Genomic DNA, 14,076 nt, shown 5'->3' with positions numbered 1-14,076 from the left:
TGGTTATACGGTCCTCAGTTCACTGCTGGTCATGAGAGACCGATTACAGGTCATAGGAGGAATGCAGGAAAGAGTGGGAGAGGTGAGGGGAGCAGGGAAAGTGGCTTAGGGGCATGCAGGACAAAACCATACAGGGAAAGCAATCAGCAAAACACTGTGAGGCCGTTAAAGTGTGGACTGGCCTGTCCAAGCCTTCCAGGCCTGAGGAGATCGCTGTGTAACAATCACACAGGACGGTAACTCCCATTCAGAAGGTCCCTACCAACTGCAGGATTACAAAAATGCTATATTGGGTTCCCTGTGTACTATCTAAAGAAGCAAGCAAGAATATGATAAATCTGGGAATACTTGCCTATTTTTAATGCTGGAATGTTACCTGTTTGTCTCCAATTAGAATGCAAACTCCTGGAAGGAGGTTGATGTCTTGATAAAGCAGAGTGTAAAGCCTATATAGAGCCACTAAAATGTTAGTTGGCTTGAGTTTTCTGTAAATTCCACTGTTTCCAAACACTTTCTGTTCTTTTATACTCAATGATAAGGTTTTACTTGTGAATGGAGAGAATAAATCTCCAAAGGTTTAAATCTAACCTTCATACTTATTTGATGATTGATTGAATGAGAGTGCACTGAGTTTTATTTGACACGACCGAAGCTCTTCTAGCAATAGTTTGAAGGAGGGGGTTCAATCCTATGTATTCACTACCAGTTCTTTACTTGAGTCTCATTTTAAGTGAATGCCTTATGTTTAGTTTTTTAAGATTTTAGGTAACCTAGGTTAACCAAGATATCCAAATATCTGCATCTTAATTAGTGGAGCAGAGAGGTTTTTTTTTATTTTTGTTTTTTTTTAAGGTAATTGCATTCTAAAATGCAGGGTTACATTTAAATAAAAGCTGGTAGTTGGAATAAGATCAGCATTTTATAAAATTAAATGACTTGAACTGTCTTGTAGTGCTTTGCTACCTGCCAAAGTACCCACTTGTAATTCTGCCAAAAATATTAGTCTTTTTTTATTTATTAAACATTTGGCTAATTAGCAAAGCATAGTCTTCTGTACAAGTTCTGGAGACAAGCTAAGCCTGCTGCTGGGTGGGAACAATTTACACATCTCTTCGGTGCCAGTGTTCTAAGGACCTTTAATTCTTTTTAGTATGTTATTTGATGATAATAAGGAAAACACACCCTTCTGCTGGGGCTCTTTGGAGCGTGGGTTCATGACATAATGGGATATTCATTATCAGAATATTTAGTGGAGAGAAAGAGAAATGGAGGTAGGGAGAAGAAGAAGGAGAGAGAGAGACAGAAACAGAGAAAGTTATAAAGCTCATTAGTTGATATTGGTCTTGAGGATGTTCCCTAGTCACACAGTAGGTTTTTAAACATTTGGAAATAAATACACACCATAGAATAGGTGCTTAGATAAATATAGAAATATATTTTTGGAAAGGTCCAGAATGTATTAACCCAGTATCTACAATGAGAGGGCTGAAAGGAATCACATGATGTCTTTTGCTCTTCAAAGAAGTGGGCATCTAAATTCTTTTACAAAGATGAACACCCCACCTCCCCATGAAGAGATCTCTCTCCATCCACATTTTGTACTCCTGCCGGTGACAGCTCAAAGTAAATGAACACAATTGGTGCATCTCTGAGACCTGGCTCCCTCCAGCCCAATTCATTCAGGGCTGATTTCCTTAGAGTTCCAGAGGTAAACCACAAAGGTTGTTGGCTGACATGCAAGTAACATTATTCCCTTTTTGACAACTAAAAAACCAGAGTTCATAGAACCAACTTTACTGGTCATTGACTGAAGTAGAGAGACGAATCTGTAGTACAGCTGAGAGACTTCAGTAAACCGATTCCCTCTAGTCTTATGTCTTTCTAACTTCAATTTTATATTTTTTCCTCTTTTTCTTTTTCAAGTGATTTTAGCCCTACAAATATAAGGAACTGTGAAACTAAGGGGAGCCTGAGATGAGATCATCTGTGTAAAACTGCTCTCAAAGTTAAAAGTGATTTACAACTAAGCAAGATGGTTACCATTTCTTTGTCATTGGGGGTTCCGGCCACCTATGAAATGCTTTTGAAAACAGTGTCCACATTTAAAACTGATAACAGGTCATCCAAATCTTGGTAACATATGAGGTCAATCACGGTATAACAATAAAAACATCCCTTGAAATTTTTCTCAACTATGATAGACTTAAGCATGTGTTCTTCCTTATTAGCCAAGTTTATTGATCTTCACTTTCCAGATTTCTTTCAAGCATAAGCATTTATGCTTACAAATGCAAAGAAACAACCCACTTTTCGTCCTTTCTTTGACATTATTGCAAAGTACCATTCATCATTAGTGCTAAACCATAAAATCAGCACATTTGATCAGTGAAAACGTGGAATGGTACGTTAGACTCTACGTTCTCTGACAGCTTCCTTACTGGGACCCTGGAATAGGCTTTCTAGTGCACAATTAATTCCCGAGTTCCCAGGGCCAGTAAGAGGGTTCTGCTTTCTAATTCCCTGGAAATATTTTATGGAGGCCAGAAATCAAGAACTTCAGTCCCGTCCTGAGCCATGGGCTGATGCTGTGTGGTTCTCTGGCACCAGGCAGTAGGTGCTATTGGTGAATGCTAGCACCCAAGGAGGAAGCGGGGGAGGATCAGAGAGAGAAAGAAGAGAGCTAACTTTTCTCTTTTGGGGGAGAAGTTCAAGTTTTTAAAAACTAATTATTTGGGGAATGTGGGGAAACTTTGATACTTGTCATGACTATTATAATTTTAACATGTGACTGATGAAGTCGATGTAGCTCTCTCTGTTTTCATTGCCTCAATAATGGGTTTCATTCCCGATATGGGAGCCATCCTTCCCTCATTCTCACACACAAATTAGTTTCATACTAATGAACCACTGTCATGGCCAGCTATTTCCCTGTGCACTTGGGAAAATGTAGGTCTGGAAGTGAGGTTATTTGTTGACATTAAATGTAAATTTAATTGAATGTATATACAGTACATATGTGTACATTCAAAGAGTGGCAGCACTCTCATCTAATATTAAGTATAGGATTATAATGTCACATGCATTTCACAAAACAAAATGTCTGAGAGTCACGCCAGTCAAGCTTTTGTTTAATTGAGACCAGTTTATGCTTGGAGCATTTCAATTATACAGCTATGTCAATTAGCCTATTTTATTGCTTGTGGGTTAATATTATTAGATTTAGGTTGTAATCTCTAATGATCATTTGTCTCTAACTTGTTAACTAGCATATTGCCATTAAAGTAGATTTTAAAATTATATGTCAGTACACTTAGTTATTATCCCATAAGTAATATACACAACTGGAAGAACTTGTGCCAGATGGTAGAATGAAGTCTCTTATCATGATTCATTCTACAATGTCAACTTTTATGCAGATTCAAATACTAGAACTATGTCTTATAATTGTGTAAGATGCACAAAACTAGATCTATTTTATCTAGATCTAATAATCAGGGACAAATAGGTAAATGTTTATTGTCATGAAATTGTGGTTGGAAAAAATGATGAATCTTTTATAGGTTCTTTAAATACTGTTAAGGTATAAATTGTGAAATGCACAGTGACAGAACAGCAGACTTTAAATCTCCTTGGCTTATGAAATGAGACTGCAATTAGATGTGTCTAGGATCACAGGAAATTACTTAAGGTATAATTAGTCTATCTAGGTTGATCTGATATTTCAGAGAGATAATATTTTTCGAGGCTTTGTTAAAAAACGTGTTCAAAATTACACGGTACAGATTTCCCTTGCTTTTGTGGCCTTGCCAAGATGTTGTTACTTTATCTGTAGCAATTATCTAGGCTGACAGAGCACTCCAGGTTACATAGTTCTTCAAATTATAAACTGTTTTATAATCATGGAGAGAAATTTATTAGTCTCCTTTACAATATCATAAACACTAAGTCAAAGCATAGCCCAGCCCACCTAGCCCTGCCTACATCGAGTAAAGACACTCACACTTTGAACAGGCAAAGGACATTTATTTACTTATTATTCATTTCCAGGTATAGGTTTCTATTTCTTTTATAAAGAGATACTTCTGGGAAGTTGACCGAGCAGCAATCAGGAAAAGTCTTTTTCTTTTCCCCAAATTTTTAGAATAATTTGATAAAACTGCCAAACCTGTATGAGTACAGCTTAGAACTTCATTCAGCGCTCACTGCCCGGGCACAGCCAAACTCAAGATGCTTGTAGGTTTGTTAGCTTTGTTTTGTGGTGTTAATTCATGCCAGGCCCAGACTGTGAACCCAGCAAACGAAGGCAATGCTTAAATCGTGGGCAAACCACGTTGCTAGGCTCTCTATTTAATATTTGTATTCCGCCTTAGTTTATAATTGTTTACTAACACCTCCCTGCCCCTCGCATGTTTCTCCCTTCTAGGGGGCACAATCCGTGGCTTATTCACCTCTGAGTCCCAAGAACTCTTAGCCTCACCGGCCTGCAGGGGGGCGCTCAGGCAGTGTGGAGGCCGAGATGTGTGTCTGGCACTAAACCACACCCTTCCAACCTGAGGAAAGGATTTGTACTCGTCGTTGCTATGGCAATGTCATGGCTTAGTATCAATCTGAAATTAAAATGCCAGCTATTTTTTTTCCCCCTCTAATTACCATTCACAATCACCGGGTGCTTAAAACTGAAACAATAAAACAATGGAGGTAGAGTAAACTTAGAAGGAAATCTTCCTTTCTAGAACTGAAAAAATAAAAACAAACAAACAAACAAAAAACAACTTGACAGAATCATCCCAGGGGTCTCTCTGCAGGGCTGGGGGACGCAGAGGCCCAGCCCCTGCCAGGCCGCGGGCAGCCTTTCCTGGGAACAGGGTTTCTTCCTTCAGGGAGGCCTCACTGGTTACACTTCCGAGTTCAGGAAACAAACATGGTGGGAATTTTTCTAAAGGTGTGCTTTCCAGGGCCTTTCCCCAGAGTTTGTCAGCGAGGGGTGTGCACCTCCATTTCCCAATCTCGGACGTGTATCTGCGCGTTCAGTCTGACTTAGGCCATGCTCCATCAACCAGCAAGAAGACAAACATACCCCTTAGGAGTAGCAGCTCATTTGGTAAGATAGGCTAATTACAGTGAATTAAAATCTTTATTTAATCTTCCCACAGTTATCCTTTTAATGTGTTCTGTAATTGCAAACCTTTAGTCTGTTAATCTCTGACTCATTAGTGGGTTTCTTAAGTGTTTATTAAGGAGCACGTGTAGCATTCTGGTAATTACTAATAATCTTTGTTCATACACATTTACCAAGCTCTCTGCAGGGAGTTTCGTTAGGCTCATCATCACTTATTGTCAGCGTACAGTTTTTATGAGCATCTCCCCCCCCCCCCCCCCCCCCGCTTCTAATAAAATATGGACCTTTGGACTTTACAAAACAAAATGAAATGACTCCTCTCTCTTATGGCTAAGAAATTTAAATATCAAGTTTGTGTGTCCCTGTCCCTTCAAAAATCCAAATATCCTCTAATGTCTGCCGGGAGAAAGGCAATGAGAGATTGCGTTACAGTCGCACCATGTTTACTGTTTATTGGTGGCAACATTGGAATTACAGCCGGTGACTCCGAGTCTGTGTTTCAGGTCCCCAAAGTGCCTCACCGCCTTTGACACAAAGGTGTTATTTTTATGAAGCCCAGTGCATTATGGTAACATAAAATTTCACTCAGGTTAAAAAAAAATGCATTTAGGACCTTGGGTAAAGGTCCCCTTATCCCCATCCTAAACAGAACCAAATCTTCCTACCTTGTGTTTGTTAGCTGAAATCCCTTTAACGGGGTGAGTTCTGAGAAACAGTATATCAAATTAAAAGCCACAGAAGGATAAATGATTGGTGGGAATGCTTTTCTGGGGGCAGGATTGAATAGGGGAAGGTAGGACAGAGCACAAAAATACTATTGAACTGGATAATGATTTGGGAATGATCTACAAATAAACTTCACCTATCTCATTGGTTTACTCATGATTAGTGGCAGTGTCAATGAAATGGCTTAGACCAGCACCTCCCCCCAAATCTCCATCAGTTCCCTACCCTAAAGCTCCACAGTTAACCTTATGAACTAAGTAAAAAGCAGAGTGCATACCATGCAAAAATAGCTTCAGGACAAGTCTCATCACCTACCCTAATCTGATTTTTTGCAACTCAATTGCTGTCCTTCATACAAATCTATAAATTACATGTACATGTATATATGCGTGTGTGTGTGTGTGTGTGTGTGTGTGTGTGTGTGTCCTAAAGCCTTTACTCCAAGAATGGACTCCAACTGACATCGTCAGTATTTTTTAAGAAGATGATAGATTAAAAAATTAATTTTTAAACAACCTCATCCTATGGCTATTAAGGCAGCAAAGACATTTTACTTCTTACCACATCTTCTTTACTTCCTTTTTTGAAAAAATATATATATATTTTATTGATTTTTTACAGAGAGGAAGAGAGAGGGACAGAGAGTTAGAAACATTGATGAGAGAGAATCATCGATCAGCTGCCTCCTCTACACCCCCCACAGGGGATGTGCCTGCAACCAAGGTACATGCTCTTGACCAGAATCGAACCCGGGACTCCTCAGTCCACAGGCTGACGCTCTATCCACTGAGCCAAACCGGTTTCAGCATCTTCTTTATTTCTTAAGAGCCATATCTTAAGAAGTGCTCTACCACGCTGGCCTACAGCGGCACTTCTAACTGTGCTGAGAATCAGCAACAAACTAGTTTAAAGTTTGGTATCACTGACTAAGCACACAGTTAGCTCAGTGGGAAATGTTGTAGCTATGATTCTTGACCAGCTTAGAGAAAATTCTTTTAGTAAGTGAGATCATTCTTTGGTTTTTAAAATATGCTTTTGTGAATGTTGAGCAGCCTTTCCTTGACCTGATAGGGCTTCTCCCTCCCATTTGTAGGGTGTGCAGTACTGTGTGCCCTGGCATGGCAGCCGGGAGGATTGCTGGCTCTTGGGCAATGGGACCAGGCTTTGAGCCGCCCTCCTTTCCCTTGTGTTTTATTCTGACCGATGCTAGGCACTGAACATTTATCAAGTGTTACACTTCATCATCCAATTTGCCAATTTGGCAGCGATTTTTCCTTCTAATAAAAAAAAGTTAGTCATATGGAAGTCCCAGATATGTCTAAACTGCTTTTATTAGGACCACAGAAAGGTCCAACCTTTTCTTCTAACTACAGTCAAAGTGTGGCGTGGCTTTGCCTTTGTAATTTTACAAACAGTTGGATTACGTAACTGGAAATTTGTCTCCTCAAGCAGAGAGAGAATTTGTTAGCACAGAATGCATCTTGGAAAATGCTGATGTAAAATGTCAGCCTAAGAGAGAGACTTTTAAGTTGCTGAAATGTAGTGGAGAGGAAGAAGAAAATTGCTGTTTTACATGATTGACCAAAATGCACTGTAATTATATCAACTTGAAACAGATTCCTTAGAAAGAACTGATAACTATGATCACAATAAGTCATGTGCAGTGGAACTAAATACTGCATGTAGCTGAAACCGGTTTGGCTCAGTAGATAGAGCATTGGCCTGCAGACTGAAAGGTCCCAGGTTCGATTCTGATCAAGGGCATGTACGTTGATTGCGGGGGTGTGCAGGAGGCAGCTGGTCCATGTTTCTCTCTCATTGATGTTTCTAGCTCTCTATCTCTCTCCCTTCCTCTCTGTAAAAAATCAATAAAACATATTTAAAAAAATATACTGCATGTACTTTCTCTGAAGAGTGTAGACACCCAGTATGTGAAAGGTGCAATAGAAGAGACAGCTGTTTGTGCCTTAGCCTGTTTAATGTGACCTCCAGGTGCTTTAGCAGTAAAGAGTGGTGTGTAGGCCTTACCAAGGAATTAGTATTTACCATGCCTGCCATCCTCTTGCATTGCTTGACAGGCTGTTATGGACTCTCTCATGTGATATTGCTTTGATGTTGCCACTCCTGTTGGTAATTAGCATAGCATCACTCATCAGACAGTCAACTTCTAAATGGGGCACTCCTCAAGGATTCCACTGACTTTCTTTGCTGTCTGCTCCAATGTGGGTGGGGAAACTTTAATCACAGATATTTAGCCCAAAGATAAACCTCCTGTTTTCCCTCTTTATTCCACTGTCTCTATGTCATATTGTTTTCTGTCATCCACAGTCCACCTATAAATCATCTCCAATAAGAGTGATCTGGTGTTAATTCAGTAGCAATAAAACTCATTGGCTGACATCTAATATTCTGAAATACTGTTCCTAAACATTATTCCTTGCACATAGTAATCATCTATTTGCTCTAACTCCTTCGCCTTAACTGTAAGTTTAGAGACATGGAAGCATGGAACAGACTGATGAAACTCAGAGCGGAGTGGGGGAGGGGGGTAGAAAGAGATTAACCAAAGAACTTATATACTATTATAGTATATATTAGAGGCCTGGTGAACGAAATTCATGCACAGGTAGGGTCCCTAGACCTAGCCAACAATCAGGGCTGATCTGTGGTGCAACCAGTAGGGCAATTGGGGGGTCCCCACTGACACCTGCCTTGTCTGGCCTGGCTCCGCCCACTTGCCAGCCCCCCCTTCTGCTGTCACGGCCAATGGCCTCCCTCTGTGGGGAGACCTACAGGTAATTAGAGGGGCCCCCGCTGGCACCCACCTTGGCTGGCCTGGAGCCTGCTGGCCCGAGGCAGTTCCTGCATTGAGCATCTGCCTCTTGGTGGTAGGTGGGTGTCGTAGCAACCAGTCTTTCCACTAGTCATTCTGCTGTTCAGTCAATTTGCATATTAGGCTTTTATTATATAGGATAACCCATGGACACAGACAATAGTGCAGTGAAGGCCTGGGGGTGGGGCATGGGAGCAGAGTGGAGGGAGTCAGCAGAGAGAGGGGGGAAGGGAATGGGCACCTGTAGTATTTTCAACAATAGTGATAAATTTTAAAAAATAATAATAATAAAGGGCAGGATTATGTCTTACTTCTTTGTAATGCCTCAAATAATTGAGTGCCTAATACATAATAAATGTTCAAGTACTCTTATCAACTTAATTAGAAATACCATCTGTCGGATTCTGAAAAAGGAAAGAAATTGCAACAGGTGAGTGAAGTGCCTAGACTTCCAGGTTAGATAACTGGTTAATTATGAAATAACTGTAGTACTCTGTGTTTGTCTTTGCTTAAGACAACAGAAGGCCTGCCTTACCCAATTATGTGACATCATAGACCAAGTTGATGCCTCTTCCCCAGCAGGACACTTTCCAGGCAATGCCTCTGCCCTCTGCTGACTCTGCCCTTCTGGGGCCGGAGGCACACATCTGTGAAGTGACCCTGCAGAGTTAGCTGAAGTGCTCAGCTAAGAAGCAGGAAAAAGTCAAATGACCTGTATTAGACTTTGACTTTTATACATACCCTCCTTTCCCCCTCTCAGGTCTCTACCCACCCTGAGCAACTGAATGCCACCAGCAGAGTGCTGTAGCACCCGCCCTGAAGGAAGCTAGCGGATGCCAGTTGCTATGCTGGGCTCTTTTCCTTCATTTCTTTTGAAAGTTATTTTCCTCACTGGCCTATGTTCCTCCCCTCCCCGAACCTGAAATGCTTTCTCCTAGCTTGCTCTTTCACCTCTCTGAATCCTACAGGGCCAGCTCAAATCCTTTCTCCTTCTTGAAATCCTTTCTGGTCCTTCTCAGGAAGTGGTAATTGCTCCCTCTGATGAACACCTGGGCACATGGTACTGATGCTACTTGACATTTTGGATATACTGATAATTATTTTTTCTCTTTTGTTTGTTGTTTGTTTACTGTGCTTCTTAAAAATTAATGTCCTGAGTTTTTATAAAATCTGTAGCATTTTATGTCATATGGCAATTTTTAAAAAAAATACTTGGTCATTTGAAAGAGAAGCATCTAGAAAAGAATTTAACATAGGTAAACAAATAATAAAATTATTATAAATGAGAAAAATCTATGATCATGTGACACTTTTATAATATACAAAGTATTTTCAAGTTATTTGATCCTTAGTAGGAGGGGATCAGAAAACAGCCAGTCAGTTTTTCTCATCATTGATGTTTCTATCTCCCTCTACTTCTTCCTCCCTCTCTGAAATCAATAAAAATTTTTAAAGAAACAAAAGAACAATTAGAGAAGAGTCTTGGACTTCCCAACTAGACATAAGAAAATGTTTCACACTCAGCAATGAATATAGGTTAAAAATATGCAAATCAGAAATGGAGATTCTGTTCTATCATCTACACGCAATAGTTCAGAAATACCAAACATGGTCTGTCTATTTGATCACCAGATCATGTTCTTGATTCTAGACAGAATTGCTTACCGAGTCTTCTAGGCCAGTGGTTATACACACACCAGATGCACATCTGGATCCAGGCTAATTTAAATGACTTAGCTGTCCTGATCCACTATCTTCTGATAAGCTTCATGCAATTTACATTGTATAGATATCATTATTGGCTAGAAACAAACCTTTTAAAATTATCATGCTTGTAGACTTATAAGTTTGCAAGCAAAACCATTATGAGCATGATTATCTAAGACATTTTAAACTTTGACAATGGTAGGTCTAGTATTGTGGAATATTACTTGCCAGGTTAAGGAGGCTCAAAAGGGGTCATGATGATTATATTATTTTTAAAATGGAACCATTATTTTAAAGAAAAAAGGATTACTAAACAAGTTCATCCCTTTTATTACATTTCTGTTGCCACCATTAATATTCTGACATTCTTGTCTGCACCTAAACTACTGTGTTGATTTCATGTTCTGCCCTCCATGCTCTCCTTCTAATCCACCCAGTGTGGAAATAACTATTTTTTATGGGCTTATATGGGCCAAGCACTCTGCTGAAGACTTAATTCCCTCATTTCAGAAAGGCTAGTCTCCTAAACAATCACATTCAACAACTCTGTACTTTACAAAATCCTTTCCAATCTTATCATATACTCGTTTTGTTCATATGCTCAACCTCTTCAATCAGAGTAATTATTCACTCTTTTCTGTGATATATGTATCAGTTTTCAACATAATTCCCTGGGGTCTAGAAATACAAAATAAATCACTCCTAGAGGAGTAGAAGTTGTGTTCCTATCATAAACGCAACAATCTGAGAAAAACATCTCAAGTTGGAGAATATGAGAGGTGCTTTTGCAAAATGTTTTAAATGCTTGCTAAAATTATGGAGGAAATAACAGAAGGGATAAGGGCCTTAATTCAGAATTAGGACAAGGAAGTTAAACACAAGGAATAGGCAGATTAAAGAAACCCGAAACAGAACAATGGGGACGTTGGGAAATGAAAACACTTGTCATAAATCTCTTCTTTAGAAACAAACCCCAGGGTAAAATACAAAATTACCCTCAGACTGAAAACTTCCATATTTTGAAGGTTTGAGTTCCAGGATGCATGATCATACCCAGAGAAGGAGAAAAAAGAATTTAGCATTCCAAAATGGGACACTCTTTTGAGTACCAATTGTATGCAGAGCATTATACTTCTGTAAAGATCCAGGTAGCCTGAACTGCCCACAATGACCAATTGCTCCATCATGAAGGAGTGAGCGTGAACTGTATCACACTGCAGTGCCAACTCTCTAAGCGCAGGCCTCTGCCAGAATGAATTCCAAATTCAGTTGGGATCCAAGTTAGGCCACATTAGCTGCTCTGTATTGTTAACCTTTGTCTTAAATTACTATCAAGGGGCACTAATTAAGATAAGAAATAGAGCTACTTCTTTGTTTCATGTGCATCTTCAGATTTCTGAATTATACATTAAAGCAATTGATGACATCTGTGTATGTTTTTCACAAAAGAAAAAAGTATACATGCCTCAGGGTGCATCTGTCTGGCTAAGCAACAGATGGGAAAAACTCTTTCTACAGTTTCTATTAAAGTACAGAGGAATATAATAATTTAAAGGTTACAAAAATAAGGTAAAGGGTACATAAAAATAAATCAATAAAATCTATAGCAAAAAAGGAATATTTTTGGATTAATCTGAACAGGCTGAGTTTCCTAAGACTGAAAAATGAGAAAAACCATTTGGCAAAATCTTTAACTTGGATCTTTTTTTGTTTGTTTAATTTTGTTTTTAGGTTCCAGATTCAGAGATGTTCAACTGATCCAAACAGTTACAAAAGCTTAGGAGACAGCTTTCGAACAATTTTCCGAACAGAAGGGTATGTATGGTTCTTCATGTATAAACTCTATGTAGTAATATATTTAATTGCATATAAATATATTACTATGCAATTAAATATATTACTACATGACACATTTACTCTTTTTGAATGGGATATTTTCCTAGTCTTATTAGGGGAAAATGTGTAAAGAAGTGCCTTATTTATTTTTTACAGAGAAGAAGGGAGAGAGATAGACAGTTAGTAATATCGGTGAGAGAGACACATCAATTAGCTGACTCCTGCACACCCCCTACTGGGGATGTGCCCGCAACCAAGGTACATGACCTTGATCAGAATCAAACCTGGGACCCTTCAGTCTGCAGGCCAATGCTCTATCTACTGAGCCAAATCGATTTTGGCAACCTTTCTACTTTTTGATGATGTTCTTGATAATATGATTGAAAATTAAATATGTGTACAATAGAAATTACCATTAAAAGGATATGTATGCAATAGAAATAAAAACATCAGTTTGATGTTTGATCACTTGAGGACAATTTCTAATTTGTGCCATGAGGCTTTTTTGAGTTCTCAATAACTTGGCCTGTGTAAACATAACAGTTCCTTATTTTGATTCTTAAATATATTGCTCAAACATGGTCCTTATTTGTATTGTGGTTTATAAATATTCGATTAAACTGATCTACATCAGAAATAGATGAGTCAAATTCATTAGCCCTTTAGATGAACAAATAATGCAATATTTTGGTTTTATAAGCTAAAATTGTCTTTGATGTATAAATTCAGTTAAAGACTTTATCCAGCATAATCTTCCAAAGGTTATGAGATTGCATTTCTTGAAGTCATTTTCATAAGAGAATTGGTTGAAAATAATTATAGAAAAATGGTAACAGTAACACTAATAACTGTAGTATATTTAGCCTCACTATGTACTAGAAATTCTCCGTTTAACTCTGAGAGGTAAGTCCTATCAGAATCCATTCCAGGTGGACAAATGAAGAAACCAAGACTCAAAGAAGTTAATAATTTTCACATATCTGGTAAGCAGTGGAGCTGGGACTCAAATCTACGTCTACTTGAGCCCAACACTCATGCTGCTAACTGCTGTAGTTCACTGTCTCTCTTGGCAGATGGTACTGTGGATACTGTTCTGCTATTTGTTTATTTCAGTTAAGTATATACCATGAACATATTTCCGTGCCAGTATATTCTTTTGAACAACAACATAATAATTTATCTACCAGCTGCAATTTATTAAATTAATCCTTTCTGTGGACCATTAGGTTGTTTTCAGATTTTCACTATTATGAACAACAGTGCAATAAATATTCTTGTGTACCTACATATATATTTCTATGTGATAAAGATATGGATCTTACCAAATTATCTTGCAAAAAGGGACATAATGATTTTATACCCTTAGTGTTTGAATTCTCATTTTCCATACCCTGTCAAACCCTGGGCATTATAATCATTATTTGTGATATCTGTCCCTCACATGCAATCTATTGCTTGTCATCTAATAGGTGAAAAGTAAAACTATAGTATTCCTTTGATGTAATGGGAATTGAGCATACTTTTGTATCATAAAGTATCATTTCTTTCATGAATTGCTTATCTGTGTCCTTTGCCCATTTCTGTTAAGTGATGTTTTATTGATTTGTAGGAACTCAGCATATTATTATAGGTGCTAATCTTTTGACCATTACATATAATGCAAATATTTTTCCTAATTTGTCATTTTTTTCTTACAACTATAGTGTCTTATGCCTTTCAAAAGTTTGTATTTTTTGAAGATTGTGATTATATCTGTCTGCTTTGCTTTGTAAATTTTGCTTTGTGATGTTGATGTCAAATTTAAAAAGAAGGTCATCCCCTAATCCCAAGATTATAAACATTTTCTTCTGGTACT

The 14,076-nt window shown here is 38.4% G+C and overlaps 1 protein-coding gene across 7 annotated transcripts in view; it reads left to right on the top strand.

Moving 5' to 3' along the window:
• Positions 1-14,076, top strand: part of SLC25A21 (solute carrier family 25 member 21) — a 496,250-nt gene that overhangs the window by 350,328 nt on the left and 131,846 nt on the right. For all 7 annotated transcript variants that reach the window (XM_084874941.1, XM_084874945.1, XM_084874940.1 and 4 more), the window contains one exon: positions 12,117-12,200. In XM_084874941.1, coding sequence (XP_084731067.1) covers positions 12,117-12,200 — 84 coding nt within the window. The remainder of the gene's footprint in view (positions 1-12,116; positions 12,201-14,076) is intronic.

This window comes from Pipistrellus hanaki, assembly GCF_964339955.1.
Source record: "Pipistrellus hanaki genome assembly, chromosome: 1".
Classification (NCBI taxonomy): Eukaryota; Metazoa; Chordata; class Mammalia; order Chiroptera; family Vespertilionidae; genus Pipistrellus; species Pipistrellus hanaki.
This window is presented reverse-complemented; position numbering and strand designations above follow the sequence as displayed.